The 17,791-nt window shown below is 41.8% G+C and overlaps 1 protein-coding gene across 2 annotated transcripts in view; it reads left to right on the top strand.

Moving 5' to 3' along the window:
- The first annotated feature begins 1,834 nt into the window (after window positions 1-1,834).
- klc1b (kinesin light chain 1b) overlaps window positions 1,835-17,791 on the top strand; it is a 44,489-nt gene continuing 28,532 nt past the window's right edge. For both annotated transcript variants that reach the window (XM_080782774.1, XM_080782773.1), the window contains exons 1-3: window positions 1,835-1,914; window positions 15,192-15,468; window positions 16,593-16,823. In XM_080782774.1, the coding sequence (XP_080638900.1) occupies window positions 15,208-15,468; window positions 16,593-16,823 (492 nt within the window). In that variant the 5' untranslated portion in view covers window positions 1,835-1,914; window positions 15,192-15,207. The remainder of the gene's footprint in view (window positions 1,915-15,191; window positions 15,469-16,592; window positions 16,824-17,791) is intronic.

Raw genomic sequence — 17,791 nt, 5'->3', positions numbered from 1 at the left:
GTTCTAAAACACATGGAATCTAGGAGGTTATCGTAGTTCATGGAGCCCATGAAGTCAGGACTCATTGAGTAACCATAGCAATCTAGCATGAACAACCATTGGTGACGTGAAAGCCTCTCTAACAATGGCTATTTTTAACGTTGCTTTGCTGTGCCCTTTGGTAGCATGTCATTTACACAAAGGAGACAAGTGCTGACCTAGAATATTCTAGGGAAACACTTGTTTTCTTGTCATTAAAGAATAAGATAACACCAAGATAACATTTGAAATTCTATTTAACAGTTATACAATACACTTCTATGGCATTCTCAGTGGAGAGTAAACGCAACATCCAGTGAGCATAAACCCCCAAAAAATGTGAAGAAGAGCACATCTCACATTTCAGGTCAAGGAGGACACTGACACAATACTCACATTTCACTTTTTTGTACTCTTGGCAAAGGAAATATGCTTACGCATTTTGGCACAGAGCCTTCTTCAGGGTGTTTCCAAAATGCGAAAGCAAGCGCTTTTTATGGTGATGTGAGATAAATGAAAAATAAATGTAGGCCTATATTGTCCTCCTTGACCTGCCTGGAAATATATAAGGTGTGCTACCTTTTCATATTTTAGAGAATAAAGTAAGGCTGTATCACTTGGCTGATGTTTGTGTTTAAAAAGGAGGTGTATTTGGTTATGACTTATGACTGTTCCATCCTATCTGTATTTCAGAATGAACCAGGGCTGCTTTCCTTTCCACCCTAGACATCCTCAACTCTACCTGCCTGGTGTCAGTGACTGTTTGCAGCTTGATGAGGAGATATTTTGTTTGTTTGCTTAGATTTATTTGCCTGGCCAATGGCCATCCTTTCACTGATATTGACTTCCCCAGTTACATTAATCTGTAAGCAGAATCTGTTATTGTTTTTGTTCATCCAGTGGATCTTTTAGGGCCATTAAAGAAGGCCAAATCGCAAAATCAGCCACCCTAAATTTTAGGGGAGCTGATTTTGAGATTTGGCCCAAATGATTAATGTGAGGACATGTCCACCAGGGGGAGCGGTGGCACAGTTTATAATATCCACAGAACTCCCACCCTGGCTATCTGTACCCACCCAGACAGTAGGTCCGTCCAGGTTGTAAATGCCGGCTCCGTATCACATAAGACCAATGTCTAATGCCCTAGTTATTATGTCAGACTCACAGACTGTGACATATACACTGTATGGCGAGAATGATCATAGTGCAGAAGATGTTCTCGACTTGATATGGACCGATCCTCACATGATGTAGGCTTGCTTCAAAGAGGCTTCCCAGAGGCAGAGCTGCTGGAATAGCCACACAAAACAGTCAAGTCATGCAAAACAAATAATATCTATATAGGCCTACATAAAACAAACCAAATCTATCGTAGGTCAGAGCCAGCAATCTAATAGAAGAGTTACGACATTGAGGGGGCAGAGACCGAGCGCTGTTCAACTGTTTTAAAGTATTTTACAGTAACAACTAAAGTCTCTGCAATGTTTATGTTGTACGATTACTACAAAACAATCTAAAACGAAGTGATTATATATTACAGCTGAGCTGTTGCCCCAGTCCAATGCATTTCTGCCTACTTCAGGGTCCAGGACCTGTCCCTAAGTGTTGTCCCCCATTCTCAATAGAAGACGTATAGAGCCGCCATTGGACTGGCCCCATGCAGTGAACGCAGTTTGCGTAACTGTCTATGGCGCTCTGGTGGTGGCAATGGTAAAGTAACCTCGCCTCACCAGTCTTTCCACCTCGGAAGGTGGTGGTGAAAATATTCTATGGTGAAAACAACGTGACGTCACTCCACAATAGCCTGGTGGCTGCTGGGAGAGCTCGCGCTGGGAGCACGCAGCAGACATTTTGGATTTAAAGGGGCTGAGGCAGCTGTCAGTCCGCTAGCTCGCGGTAAGTGAGATTTAACACGAATATAACCACCCGTTTCAACGATATATCTGAGCGTGTCGCTTCCATGTGGCGTAGGTTCGTTATTATCTCTAGACGTTTTTGGGGAGAGTTGGTTTGAACGATGGCAACGCGGCACTATTTTGGGGAGTGGTTGTAATGCTAACTGTAGGCTAATGCTAGCTGAGGCTGACGAGACCGCAAAAAAAAAAAAAAACAGCAACAAGCTGTTTGGTTTGTTTCGTAGGAGGCACTGACTGAGCAGTCTGTTCTGGGTGTGTAGGGTTTTACGCCCAACATCTGAGAACAATAAATTATGTCAGGGCTAGTAACACTGACTGGGAAATCTGATGTCAAATGTATCATGTATTTGTGTGCTGATAAGCAGTCCTTTCTTAATAATGGAGGTGATGCAGACAGACAGATTGATTCGTGACTGTTGTTTTGTTTGAAGCCAGACGCCAAAATCAACACCTAGTTTCAATTATCTTTGATTCAATCTGCCTTCTGTTTATTATTGCAGCAGAGATAGCCCAAAATTTTAGATTCCATTTGCACTCGTAACAAATATATAATATCAATATCAAATATATTCCTTGTGTTCTAGTAGATTAGAATGTACTTGATTTATCAACACTTGAAACAGGCAAGATGCTCTGCTAAAACGGTTAGAAAAGACTTCAAAAGAGGCATTGGACTATAATTACAGTACACACGCCTAAGGCAGAGAGATGCTGCATTTGATATTATTTCCCCTTGCACCTTCCTTGGGCATGCTGATTCAACAGTCATATATTTGTGAGAGAAACTCTAGCAGCTGGTTTTTATGGGTAGGATGATTCATGATTTGGTTCAGTAGTCACTGGCACTTCCCCCAGACTTGTCCCTGGTGTCCTGCCACACCCTCCCGGGTTTGGCTGGCACTTCTTTGTGCCCAGCCCCGGGACAGGGGAATGGGTACACAGGAAACACAGAAGATACATTGACCTGAGTGACAGGAAATGCATATTGCAGAGTGATGGCACAGAGGTCAGCTTCTGCTTTTTGTTGATGCAATGCAGTCAATGCAGCTGTTCTGAACGCACAGGCCAGGAATCCATTGCTTTATATATAGCCTAATAACATTGCACCACACCCTGATCTTAAAGCTTTCTGCCTAAGGTCTTGATCTGGTGCAGAGCTGCAGATCTGGTTATTCATCATTTATATCTAAACTATCTCATGAATTTCCAGAGCAGTTTCTTTTCTTTCTGTATATATCTACTAATTCAATAGCCATGGTTTAATATTAGAGTAGATTATGTGCTGAAACAAAGGACGGTAAAACATCTTAAACATTATTATTATTGGAAACTGTAAGCAAGCCATAGCAACTGCAGAGAGAGAGAAAAAAATGGCTTCTTGTTTTATCATCTAATAATTCATGAGCACATGAGTTCTGTTCTTCCCTGAGGACAGCAGCCCCTCAGTCTTGTAGAACTAGCTGCAGTAAGCGATTGCACTTGCCAACAGCAAGTGCACCACACCACAGTGAGGAGCACACCGGCTGTTTTCTGGGGGGGTAACTCAGTTCATCTCCTGTCCTTTCATATCAGGACCGCAGAGAGACGGATGTTTTGTTTTAGGAGGATGATGATGATGTGGTAGACAGTGTGTGTTTAGGTTAACCCATTCTGAATGGGAACCCCTTTTGGTGTTTTAAGCATTACGTTATACTTTAGCTATTGAAAAATAGAAGATCTACAAGCTTGTAGGTCTGCCATTTTTGAAAATCTTTTAAAAATGTGGCGCTAATCTTTGAATGTATATTCGAGGCGAGCGAACGTTTACTTACTCAAGTCTTTGCTTCTGAGGGGTTCATGGAATAACATATTTTCAGATGGGGGTCGGTGGCCAATTACATATATTATATATATATTTGGGGTCCTTGACATGAAAATGTTTAAGAACCACTGACATAGAAACATGGGTTTTTCAGAAAACTGTGACGATTTAGAAGTCATTCGCAGAATCGTCTAAATCCGGTCTAAATGGGTTAATTTCAGTGACGGATATTGATGCTGATATTAGCCTAAAAAAACTACAGTGCAGTCAGTAAGCCTCTATAATGTGTGGGTCAGTCAGATGGATGCTAATGAAGTCTGGGCCTTAGTTTAGTATAGCCTGGAGGGGACAGAGGGGTGCTGCTGGTGACATACTGCTCAGAGGAGGGGTGAATCCACGAAGGTCGTTCCACCAAATTATCTCGGATAATTTCCCATGCGGTATTATTTATAATGTGTGTCGCTCCCTGCCTGCCTCTGCCTGCATCCTCCTTTTGATGCATCACTGTTCTGGCGTTATTATAGGCAAGTGGGGAGATGGGCTGCAGTGTTTTAGCCGGTGTGACTGACTGCTATACCAGGAAATCAAATATGTAGGGGTTGGAGGAACCTGTAATATAAGTGCAGATGTCCCACCTCTTCCGGAAGTGTTGTGACACCCACCCATCAAATCCCACAGAAGTGGAACAATTCCTTTTGTTTTTTATCATGATTTACAGACATAGTTCATCCTTTCTGATTGGCTCCTGGGATCTGATTTGGGTTTTTTTTCTGAAGTGGGCTTTTGTAACACATTATAATAACACATTGACGTGTACGCTATCTTAGGATGGATTTTCCCTTTTGAGGAAAAAGTCGTCGAGGTGACATTGTGACGGCTCACGTGTGAGATTATTTTTTACTGTACCATGTTGTCAGAGATACTGGCTACAGGCTTAGTTACATTGCATACATAATTCCCCAGAGTTATTATGCTTGCCGTGAGCACCTAGCCATGTAATGTGTACTACGAGTCAGTGTTGTTGTTTACGATAAGTATGATACAGTGTGTCTGTCATCATCTCTGTAATGGAACATTGTAATATTCTATAGCTGGGCCTGACTGAGAGTAGTTGACTTTTTCAGGAGTATAATTTTTGAGTACGGTTTAGGCATTTGGGGCTTACAGCAAATGTTATGTTAGGAATAAGGCGGCCTGTGAATGAATGTCGGTCAATTCCAAATGGAATACCTTCACAAATACCTCACAAGACTGTGGGTTTAACCTTTGGAACTGTTTTGTATACAGGGCCTTGGTGGCTGGTGAAAACGCCTTTAGCCTCTTTATGCTAGGCCTTTTGTTGTGTCCCGATGGCAGTAGAAGCAGTGTCTAGATCTCCTCCCCCTCCCTCATCCAGCCTTTTCTCCTCCTTTTGCCGGTGTGGGCGGGGCAGGTCCGTGATGTCTGCCCCTCTGAGATCAGGCTGGCTGGCTGCTCTGACTGAGCAAATCAAATAGGAAGGTCACACAGTCGGCAACTGCTCTGGTCTCCTGCCTCTTGTCTGCAGACTCTGCACTCACTCATCCCCCAGTCCTGTCGCCGCATCAACCTGTCCGTTTCACTCTGAACGGGTTGTTCCATATCAACTTATGGACCGTCTCTTTCCCTACGGACTAGCAAAGCCTTTTTCTAATCTGAACGATGCTATTTGCCGGGGTGTAGTTAGTAGAGCTATTGCTGAAGGAGGAGTTGTCATTTCATCAGTCTTTTCTTCTGTGCCAAACGATGTGGATCTGATCCGCCACAGGAACTGAGGTTAGTTTTGTGGTCCAGCAAGCAGCAGCAAGTAGCTGAAAACGCAGCTAGCCATGAATGATATATGAGTTGCTTGAGGAGGTACCGCATAGGTTGTGTAAGAATTGAGGTATTCTCAGGGAGAAACTTGGATTTTGATGAGCTTTAATTATTGGGGTGCATACTTAGTTGAGACTAGTCATTGGTTAGACATGGGTTAAGGTTAGGTTTAGGTGTGCTGCCCCGTGGGAGGTTAGGTTTAGGGTGAGGGTTTGAGATAGGTTGTAGTTGTAGGACTAATGACTGGTCTAACCAATGACTAGCCTAAACCAAAAACTAATGTTCCTCTGTATTATTAAATCAATAGCACCCATGTCACAGAAACTGTTTACCGTGTCACAGATACAACCGTCTACATGTCACAGATAAAACTGTCTTTTGCACTACTTGTATCTGTCACTATGTGTGATGAAATAAGCAGGGCCTGGCTGTAAACAAGTATCTGATGCTTAGTCCAGTTACCCTGGGTAAACATAGTACCTTTCCTTTCCTTTATACCAAAGTAGGTTTAACAACACTTTTTCTAGCTTTGTAGCTGCTAGTGTGAAGTTGAAGCCAGTTCAAGATTATTTGCTTTTTGTAGCCAGCGACAAAGCTACAGTTCTCACTTGTCATAATGTATCCTTGTATCTTCATGTTGCTGGCATCTGAGTGTGAAAGCAGGATTATTTTAGATTTAGAGTTTCTTTGTGTACACTATATGAATTACAAATGAAGGATTTCTAGTGTGTTATTTTGATGTGTTAACTTAATTTTTTTTAGTTGAATCAATTTATTTTGTACACAAAAAGGTCATTGTGTGAGTTCCTGTGGCGAAACATGACCAGTAGTTTGAAGACAGTCTGTGATGCATAGTCAGTCGTCAGTGTCACAGCGCACACATACTGTTACTTTTATATTTGTTTATGCAAATGACAAAGCCCAGGCTACCTGTTTCCATCCTGAGCGATATGAAAGGCTCCTTTTATAAGCACCTGTATGCTGCACCATTGATGTGGCAGTTTGTATGAAGTCTGAACCAGTCTTTTCATCCTCAGTGGTGTTAACCCATTCTGGGCGGGAACCCCTTTTTAGTGTTTTAAAGATGATGTTATACTTTAGCTATTGAAAAACAGCAGATCTACAAGCTCATATCGCGGCACCGAGTGACACGCTACGAGCTTGTAGATCTGCTATTTTTTAAATGTATATTCTTTCAGAGCGAACGTTTTTTTACTGAGGGGTTCCTGGAACTACATATTTTCAGTTGGGGGTCAGTGGCCAATTACATATCATTTTTGGGGTCCTTGACATGAAATATTGAGCACCACTGTCTCATACAGAAACAGGTATGTCAGGATTTAGAAGACATTTTATTCATTTCGACGTCTGGCCTAAATGGGTTAAATCCCTGAGACCCAGCATGTCTGTAGTTTCTGTGTTGCAGTAATAACCCGTCTAAATAGTTTGTGGCGGATTTCATCTGTATTTCAGAGAGCTCATGTTTACACAGAATAATGAACTCAGACTTCTTCAGTGCCATGCCTTCTCAAGATGAAAGCTCTTCTTCCTGTGTTTTGTGTGTCTGAGATGTTCTGAGAAGGTCTTGAGCTGTTGCTAAAGGCCACTTTTGCTCCAAGTAGGGATTGGGGATCGTTCATTTGTATTATTTATCAATCCAGGTCCTTATCGATCCCACCATAAAAAAATATCTTCCCCTCTCTGTGGAGAAGGCGAGACAAACAATACATTCTTAACGGAACTGCATTTTATTTATTAACTTAAATGAACGAAGTTGGTGAATGTTAAATATATTTTAGCCTATCGTTAAAATAAACAACTCATTACTAGGCCCTCCAAATATTCTATTAGTTTGCCAAATATATTACATTTTGGAGAAACTGATTTTTTTCATGTTTCATTAAGTAAGTTTACTCTCCATTGAGATATATACAGTATGGGTACTCTACTGTCACTTTAGGTTTAAATCAAGAGGTCGCAGATGTGATGATTAGTGTCATTGGTAGGCAACTGAAACAGTACAGTAAAAAAATAATATTTCACATCGTGATCGCACGTGTTTAACGTTATTAGCTTGTTTTTTTATAACACTGTCATACTATTACTAATCCTACTACTACTTATGTGCAACACTGAGGTGGAGTAGCGTTTGATATTGACGTGGTTTTCAACTTCAAAAACTTGATTCCACACACAACCAATGCAACTCCTTGCCATTGGGAATAATGGTTGCAAGTACTGTAGTCGCAAGGAGTTGCATTTTTGCGAGGAGTTGCATGGTGACCCTCTGGTGTGGTTGGGGCTTTTATTTTGTACCGTTCACTGTATCAACTCTGATCTTGGAGTAGTTATAGCTTAGTTCTCTTCTTAAATAGGCCTATTGTTGGCTATTGTTGTTCTGTTCTTAAGATACAAAACACCAAGCAAGCATTGCCAATGCCAGCTACTTTGATTGTTGCTGAGATAAGTTGCTCAAGTGCTCGTTGGTGTGGCTGGTTTTTGTTAGTGTGCAAGAATTGGTATACATTTACAAAATGGAACAGGAATTGTAAGGAGAGACAAAGGAAGTTTTACAACCGTACACACGTACAGTACAAACAGAGACAGCGTGCATAGATGGATGGATAGATAGATGTGCAAGCATATCACGTAAAACATGTTGACCAGATTGACACTGAGTTTGATGGTTGCCTGGCTTCCAATTATTGGTTTTGCTTCTGTGACTTGACTTGTCTGTCCTGAATGTATAGTCTACAGAAGATTCAGCATGCTAACAGTACGTGGTACTCTCATACAGTGAATCACTACTAGGTACTGTCTGCTCATTCAGGCTACAAATAAGCATCTGTGTAGAGACCATGCACAACATTATGTGTTCTGAACTGAAGGCATGGAAAATGTAGCAAAGGACACGCGCAACTTTTTGCGTGGGGTCTTTCTTTGCAACAGAGAGCCATGAATGAAAACAACAGCAAGGGAACACTCCTGTGTTCAGAATGAAAGGGTTATTTTGTTCAAGCACCTGGCTGAGGGCAAGAACAAGGTACTGTTTATTATTGTGTTGCTTTTGTATTGTATGCAACATCTTTTGCTTCTGTGCATTTGTGTTACTAATTTACTCAGAAGACGTAATTCTATTATGGACCTTTTTGTTGAAGCCTCGGTAACGTTGATAAATAATGAAATAAATACTTGGGTTTAGAATGGGTAATTCATATTAACAGTTGATGGATTAAAAGGTACATTTCGTGTTTACCAAAATTAGAATGTGTTTTACAAATAACCTTAGCCTACTTGTCTGTTAAAGATTCAGTACAGATAAAGTAAATTACATTTCCTTATTATTGGTTCAAAGAGATAAAGGATTCAGGAAGAGGAAGTGCAATACATTACTAACCCCATTTAGGCCTGATGTCGAAATTTAAAAAAACGTCTTCTAAATGCTGACAGTTTTCTGAAAAACCTCATGTTTCTGTATCAGTGGTGCTCCATATTTCATGTCAAGGACCCCAAAAGTTATATGTAATTGGCCACCGACCCCCATCTGAAAATATGTTATTGCAGAAACCCCTCAGAAGCAAAGATTTGAGTTAAAAACGTTCGCTGTGAAAGAATATATATTCAAAGATTTGTGCCGCATTTTCATGACTTTTCAAAAATGGCAGCCGCGCTATATGAGCTTGTAGATCTGCAAATTTTCAACAGCTAAAGTATAACATAATGCTTAAAACACCAAAAGGGGTTCCCGCCCAGAATGGGCTAAATATTGTGGGTCATAATGTATATTGTATGGATGTACAGTATGTGCTCATATATGACTTTGTAAGCATAGCCTTGCTGTTTAACAGCTTAAACATAGTTTATACCTGCACTGCAGCAATATCATGGTGACTGACTTGCAGCGTTCTGAGCCCTCCCATGAGGTGTCTTAATTTTAGCTGCTGTGGTTGTAGATGAAAAGTTGACTATTCACTCTCTCTTTGATAGAAAATGTCTCATGTCATATTTTAACATGCTTTTTTTTTTTTTTTCTGCAATGCTGCTGATTTTGAGGCTCTAGTCTAAACCCATTCTGGGCGGGAAGTGGGAACCCCTTTTGGTGTTGTAACTAAAGCATTATGTTATACTTTAGCTATTGAAAAACAGCAGATCGCTACGAGCTTCTAGGTCTGCTATTTTTGAAAAATCAAAAAGATTCGGCACAAATCTTTTGAATATATATTTCTTTCAGAGCCAACGTTTTTTGATTTATTTTTTTCAACGTCAGGCCTAAATGGGATAAGCCGGTGCTTTTGGTTCTTCCTGGTGAATCATAAGTGACAATCACATAAATAACATCAGTTACATTTTGAGTTATGAGGTTTCATCATCCATCAGCAGCAACACAACACAACACACCCTACGGCCCTAGACTATAGACCCTATGCTGGATCTTCCCAGATCTGGTCCATAGGGTTATGTACAGTACTGTATGTTACCTGACACTCGTATTGATCAGCTGTGCCCCCAATGCCCCCTTCCAAAGCCTCCTGCTCTTGAGAAACGCACAGGCTCTCTAAGTCATCTTGATTAGATTCAGCAATCTCCACACAGCCTGACTGAGATGTAGCTGTCCAGGCATTAATTGACCGCAGTGGCTGACGCCTGACGGCATGTTATGTCCTCCTGTTCTCTGTGTATCCACGGGGCCCGCCATCATGTGGGAAGTATCATAAATTAGGCCTTTCCCCTGTCTGTGCCTGGAAAAGATCTGGGATTCAAAGGTGGAGCGTGTGTGTGTGTGTGTGTGTGTGCAACATCAGAGGAAGAGATGGGATTACTTTTAGTATCAAACATGCACACTTTGTTTTGGTGCTAACGAGAGTAACGCCTTAAGGGTGTTTCCTCCATTATACAGTTAAGCTTTGTTATTGTTGTCGGGTATCAAATTAACCTGGAAGCAACACACACACACACACACACACACACACACACACACACACACACACACACACACACACACACACACACACACACACACACACACACACACACACACACACACACGGGGGCAAATGTAAGCTGTTTTATTTGAGAGACGTCTTGTGCCAGTTGAGCTACTAAGCCTTAGTTGGCTATTTGGTTAATCTGCTTAAACAATTTGATGCCTTTAATGTGTGGCTACATCTAACCAGTCAGTCATCATTATATTGTCGGAAGTTACAGTATGGAAAAAAAGCTGTATTCTTTTTAGGTTGTCTATAAAAAGTGGTAAGTGGCCAGTGAGCCACTTTAAGTTAATGGTCTCTGTCCAAATTAAATTAAAATGCTGTGCATAGATGGAGAGCTGGTCGCAGTTATTTGACCCTTAAACATTTGCTTCTAGATACGCACACGCTTATCTATCTATCGCAAATGTTATGGTTAAATAACCACGGTTATCATCAATATCATATAACCTCCAGTTTATCACAGATTATGTACTTTTGTTTTTTTACTTGACCCCTTTCTGGTTAGTAGTTAGTTAACCCATTCTAGACAGGAACCCCTTTTGGTGTTTTAACTAAGCATTATGTTATACTTTAGCTATTGAAAAATAACAGATCTACAAGTTCATAGCGCGCCACCGAGTGGCGCGCTACGAGCTTGTAGGTCTGCTATTTTTGAAAAATCGTAAAAATGCGTCACAAATCTTTGAATATATATATTCTTTCAGAGCGAACAGTTTTTTTTTTATTTCGCCGTCAGGCCTAAAAATGGGTTGACTGAGGGTGTTCCTTGTTAATTCTGTAGCTTTTCGAGGCATTTTCTCACTAATATAATATGTCTCTGCGTTCGTTTAGCGAGAACAGCAGATGAACGGATAGCATGGTGTTTCTGGGGAGTGGCTCACCAGTACATTTCCCTCTTGGCAGATGCTTCTCTCAGCTGGTGTTTCATCCCTTCCACAGAATCCACACTAAACGCACCAACAGCAGCAGACACATAAATGCGTTGGCTCTGGTTTCTGCCTGTCTGTTTCCCAGTAGAAGGGACCGGTAGAGCTATATTTTGTGGACCACAGACATTTATTTTCTGTGATGTAATCCGCAATGACGTGTCCCTCCCGGTGAGTCATAGGCTATGTCCAGAGTGTTTGGTACTAGCACACGCTTTTTCCTCAAATGACTGAGTCACGATTTTATTACTTTTTATCCGGATGCTGTATTATTTCTGTCCAGACGAGTGACTCTGCCGTGTTATTACTTATTTACGCTCCCCTGTAATTGTCTCCTTAGACTGTACAGTGTATTGGGCATACAGTAGTCTCGAATAGCCTAGACTACTCCACGATCTATGAATGCTATAGAGTCTGGAACTACACTACACGCAATCCGAGCAAGGAAGCTGCCATTTCTGTTCACGGAAATATTTGCATATATATATATATTTATTTTCCATTTCTGCTAAGCAGCAAGCTATATATGCGTAGATCATTTCGATTGATATTAGGATACATTTGCACGACTGTAAAGTGTAAAGTAAAGACGAAACGTTGGGGCGGATGCTTCTCTTCCGCTTTATGGCTTGCTCATGATCAGAGCTTCCGTTCTCCAGACTGTATATGACGAAAGCATTTGAAATACAGTTTCAAATACAGTAACATACAGTAACAGTACAAGGACTCCTTGTAACTGGTATAACGACCCTTAGACCACAAAGCCACAGTTCCACAAGTCAAGAGTGTCCCTTTTTTCTCTCGGCTTGCATGCAGCAGATATTCCATGTGATGTGTGCTCCAGTCCAAACACACACGTTCTCTTTGTCACAATGTTTGAAGCACATTTGACCGGGGTGCATACTTAGTTTAGACTAGTCATTGGTTAGACATGGGTTAAGGTTAGGTTTAGGTGTGCTGCCCCGTGGGAGGTTAGGTTTAGGGTGAGGGTTTGAGATAGGTTGTAGTTGTAGGACTAATAACTGGTCTAACCAATGACTAGTCTATACAATAAACTGTCTAAACTACTGCACCCCCTTTGACCGACACATTTAACTCAATGTCTGCCAATGACTGAATTGACTGATTTTTCAGCAACTCCAGCAGCGCCAACGACGCCTTTATCGTCTTTTTCAGACGTGTATAACATTAAACCAAAAAAATAAAAAAATAAATTAAAATTAAATAAAAAAATGTATAGAGACTGGCGCTTAGGGACTTTTTGGCACTTCTTAATAGCGATGGATGAGTTAATTGAATAGTGTTTGTTTTGTTGACTAAGACTAAATACTAAGATTTCTATATTTAGTCGACTACAACTAGACTAAGGCTATTCAGATGACTGAGACAGGACTAAAACTATATGGTGTGTTAGCCAAAAGACTAAAACAGAATTTGCCGTCATAAATGAACACCGACTCTAATCCTAATGGGAGAGAGAATGCTTGCAATTTCAATTCAATTCAATTCAAAGGGCTTTATTGGCATGAGAAAACATACGTTTACATTGCCAAAGCAGAATAGCTTGGCATAGCTTGCATGCTATGTATTTAAATAACAAGTGTTACTACTAACCTGGAATTTGAATCCTTCCCTTCCTCCTGCTATGGTAATAAAATGTGAATGTATTGTGTGGGTTTTATGGTTGTGACACTGGTGGTGTTTCCATGCCTATGATCTGATGAAGCAGAGACATTTCAGCATCGCTGTTGTCGGGGCTCACAGTGTGAGTTCTTTGAAGTCTAAATGCTGCAGATTAGCAGCTTGTTTTACATGTTGTTCTGTGAACAATGTCATGGATAGTTAGTCATATTATCCCATTTTGGCCTTTGGCCTTTAACCCATTCTGACCTGAGATCAGATTCATACGAGGTTTCCACTGGACACACACTGGTCTGATGAACCCATTCTGACCCGAGATCAGATTCTAAAAATGTCAGTCGTTCTTCGGTTTTTCAAAAATAGCAGACCTACAAGCTCGTAGCGCGCCACTCGGTGGCGCGCTATGAGCTTGTAGATCTGCTATTTTTCAATAGCTAAAGCATAACATGATGATGACACCAAAATGGGTTCCCGGTCAGAATGGGTTGAAAAAAAAAATCTTCTAAACTATGAACATTTTCTGAAAAACCTCATGTTTCTATATCAGTGGTTCTCAAACAGTTTCATGTCAAGGACCCCCAGAAATATATGAATTTGGCCACCGACCCCCATCGGAAAATATGTTGTTCCAGGGACCCAGAAGCAAAGATTTGAGTTAAAAACATTCACTCTGAAAGAATAATTATATATATCAAAGATTTGTGCCACATTTTCATGATTACAAAAAATATGCTCGTAGCGCGCCACTCGGTGGCGCGCTATGAGCTTGTAGATCTGCTATTTTTCAATAGCTAAAGTATAACATAATGTTTAAAACACCAAAATGGCTTATAGGCCAGTGCATAGTGTCTCCTATAGTATCGCCAGACAGTGTAAAGCCTGAGCAGAACATGGGTATTATTGGACCAAAAATAGCTGCAGATCTACAATCTCGCAGCTCCTCATGCTGTGCGACGCACAGTTGCAACTAAGTATAACTCGGGTTTAAGGAATTCTGATGGAATTGAAGCCAGAGGGATGAGGGTTTACACTGGCAAGTTGAACAAAGAAAGCAACCGAACCGAAGAGATGCGGTGGTGTTGTGTTGTGACAGCAGACGTGCCTCTGTGCACAAATAGTACACAACTCTGCTGGGTTCTTTGGTAATGTATTCAGCGGCGGCACACACACATCCTGCGCGCTCGGAAGCAGCTCATGAAAATCAAATTTTCTCCGACGGTTGCTTTCATGTGAGCGAGGGGAGAGAGCGTGTTTCTCCAGCTCAGTCTGAACACTTTTCTTCACAGAATGCCTGCTATGAGCTAGGGCCTCTAGGCAACTCCTAGCCTCGGTAGTCGAGAGATAATTAGTACCCAGGCTCAAGATGAAAAGCCTGGGGAATCCTTAGAGTATATTAAACCCCATTTAGGCCTGACATTCGCTCTGAAAGAATATATATATATATATATTCAATGATTTGTTCCACATTTTTATGATTTATCAAAAATGGCAGACCTACAAGCTCGTAGCGTGCCACTCGGTGGCACTCTGTTCCTACCCGGAAGTATGACTGAAATCGCCTCCTGCGCTTGTGAGCAACTTAATGCAAGTGGACGGGAGGAGAAATCCGGTGCCGTCTCTATTAATATATATACTCTAAGGGCCGATACATACTCCTGTTTTAGGGCCGAATAGAAGTCGGTTCGGCGCTGTAGAGCCTACAATGTGACGTCATTTGAGGTTCGGGGGGGCGGGTACCGTCCTAAAGTCCGTATTGTATTGTATTTCTTTTCTGTTTTGTTAGGCGACCTTGAGTGACCTGAAAGGCGCCATATAAATAAAATGTATTATTATTATTATTATTATTAAAGTCGGCTCTTCGGTGCTACTGAAAACTTCTGACGAGCCGAAATCATTTCGGCACTACAGCGCCGAAACAGCGGTAAAATAGGAGTATGAATCGGCCCAGCCCTAAGGGGGAAACCCATTGTAAAAGTTGCCATTAGGAAGTGGCAGTCAACTTGTATTTCACTAAACCAATAACGGTCCACATTTCTCATCATTTTCTTTCTGGTTTTCCTTCCAGGTTTCCCTTCAGCTGGATGTACCAGAATATGTCCACGATGGTTTACCCGCGGGAAGAGAAACTGGAGAAGCTCTCCCAGGAGGAGATCATCTCCAACACCAAGCTGGTCATCCAGGGCCTGGAGGCTCTGAAGAACGAACACAACTCCATCCTGCACAGCCTGCTGGAGACCATCAAGTGCCTGAAGAAAGATGAGGAGGCCAACCTGGTGCACGAGAAGTCCAACCTGCTGCGCAAGTCTGTGGAGATGATCGAGTTGGGCCTGGGCGAGGCACAGGTGAGAACAGGCTTTATTATGGTCGAGTTGGGCCTCCTGGGCGAGGCACAGGTGAGAACAGGCTTTATTATATGGTCGAGTTGGGCCTCCTGGGCGAGGCACAGGTGAGAACCGGGTTTATTATGATCGAGTTGGGCCTCCTGGGCGAGGCACAGGTGAGAACCGGCTTTATTATGGTGGAGTTGGGCCTCCTGGGGGAGGCACAGGTGAGAACCGGCTTTATTATGATCGAGTTGGGCCTCCTGGGCGAGGCACAGGTGAGAACCGCCTTTATTATGGTCGCGTTGGGCCTCCTGGGGGAGGCACAGGTGAGAACCGGCTTTATTATGGTCGAGTTGGGCCTGGGCGAGGCACAGGTGAGATCAAGGCAGGAAAGAAGAAAGTTTGAGTGCTTTAAACACAAAGAAGTTAAAAGGTTTTCACATTATTTTGAAGCTTAATTCAAAAACGGCACACTTGTAGGTTCTCTCTTAGCTTATTTTCGGGTGTGATACGGACCACTATGTAGAGGACTAGAGGTGTTGAGTCTAATCTTTATTTATTTTATTAATGTTTTCCAAAATGTTCCAATTTTTATTGAGGCTCTGAAATTTCACAGCTGAACAATCGCAATTCAATGTCTATAGAATCACTCATTTTTCTGTTTTAAACACAACATAGGAAAACAACAAGTACCACAATACGGACATTACAATGCACAGACAAAAAACGAAATACAAACAAACAAAACAAGACAAAACGAGTTCACCACAGTCTAGTCTCAGTGCATTTCGCTCAACAAAAAAATGGCCTGTTATGTTCATGTTTACAATATGTCACGTTTGTTGAGCGAGACACTGTGCAACAAAGTACAAATTCGTTTTTTTTTAGTCCAGAGCCCTGAGAGGATATTGTTGTTTCCTCATAATTTCCTCATTCTATATTGAGCTCAGAACAGTGATCATGATTCACTCGGTTTCAACTCTGTTTCCTCAACTCTTTTTGTCTTTTTCTTCATAAACGGTTTTGCCTCTCTGGCACCGCCGTCATCAGCTCCTGCTGTTTCATTATCCATGTCTCTCCTAACGCTGAGCGACCCGTCCCCCCCCTCCCCCTCCCCCTCCCCCTCCCCCTCCCCCTCCCAGGTGATGATGGCCCTGTCCAACCACCTGAACGCCGTGGAGTCGGAGAAGCAGAAGCTGCGCGCCCAGGTGCGGAGGCTGTGCCAGGAGAACCAGTGGCTGAGGGACGAGCTGGCCAACACGCAGCAGAAGCTGCAGAAGAGCGAGCAGAGCGTGGCTCAGCTGGAGGAGGAGAAGAAGCACCTGGAGTTCATGAACCAGCTGAAGAAGTACGACGAGGACGTCTCGCCCACAGTGAGTGTTGTCTTCATTTAGGCCTGACGTAGACATTTAAAATACATGTCTTCTAGATTATGACATTTTATTTTTAGTGGTGCAACCACTCCCAAGGGACAGCAATGTCCGTGTCTATGTGGTTAACCTATGTGTCTGCCTATCTATGTGTTAATGAGCACCAGTATAATGAGTACCAGTAGGGGCGCTGTTGTGCCATGCAGAAACAGAGAGAGAGAGCCACTCGGTTCACACGGGTGTGATTTTTTTTTTAACCGCATGTTTCTGGATCAATGGTGCTCACTATTTCATGTCAAGGACTCCAAACATGATATGTATAATTGGCCACCGACCCCCATCTGAAAATATGTTGTTCCAGGAACCTCTCAGAAGCAAAGATTTTAGTTAAAAACGTTCACTCTGAAAGAATATGCATTATACATTCAAAGATTTGAGCCACATTTACAATATTTTTCAAAAATAGCAGACCTACAAGCTCATCTTGTAGATCTGATGTTTTTCAATAGCTAAAGTATAACGTAATGCTTAAAACACCAAAAAGAGTGTGAATAAACAATGCTTGTGACAGTGTGAGTCACTCTATGCATTTCTTTAGGCATTTAATTTCAGTTTGAGTGCACTTTTCTGTGAAGTGCTTAGATTGCAGGTCTCCGCTGTAATGGGAGTCTCCAAAAAATATATAGTTATTAGTTGACTGATAATTTTTCTTTTTCTCTGCTCTCGGAAAAGCTTTGTGTTTGAATTAGTTTTATTTCTGCGTTTTCAGATAACGTCCGTGTCGATAATACGGGAATGGGTTTTCACTTGATACTGGCAGGAGGTGATAACGTAGTTGTTTATTAACCAGTCCGAGGACAAACAGCTTTTTTTAATATAATTAAAGTATAAATCAACTTGGAGCATTTCCAATCTACTGAGTATTGATTTGTTTCGCAGGGAGAGCAAACTGTAGTGGACAATACGTCTGC

Source organism: Protomyctophum bolini (assembly GCF_963924005.1).
Source record: "Protomyctophum bolini genome assembly, chromosome: 14".
NCBI lineage: Eukaryota > Metazoa > Chordata > Actinopteri > Myctophiformes > Myctophidae > Protomyctophum > Protomyctophum bolini.
The sequence above is the reverse complement of the archived record's forward strand: the minus strand, read 5'-3'. Positions and strand labels throughout refer to the sequence as shown.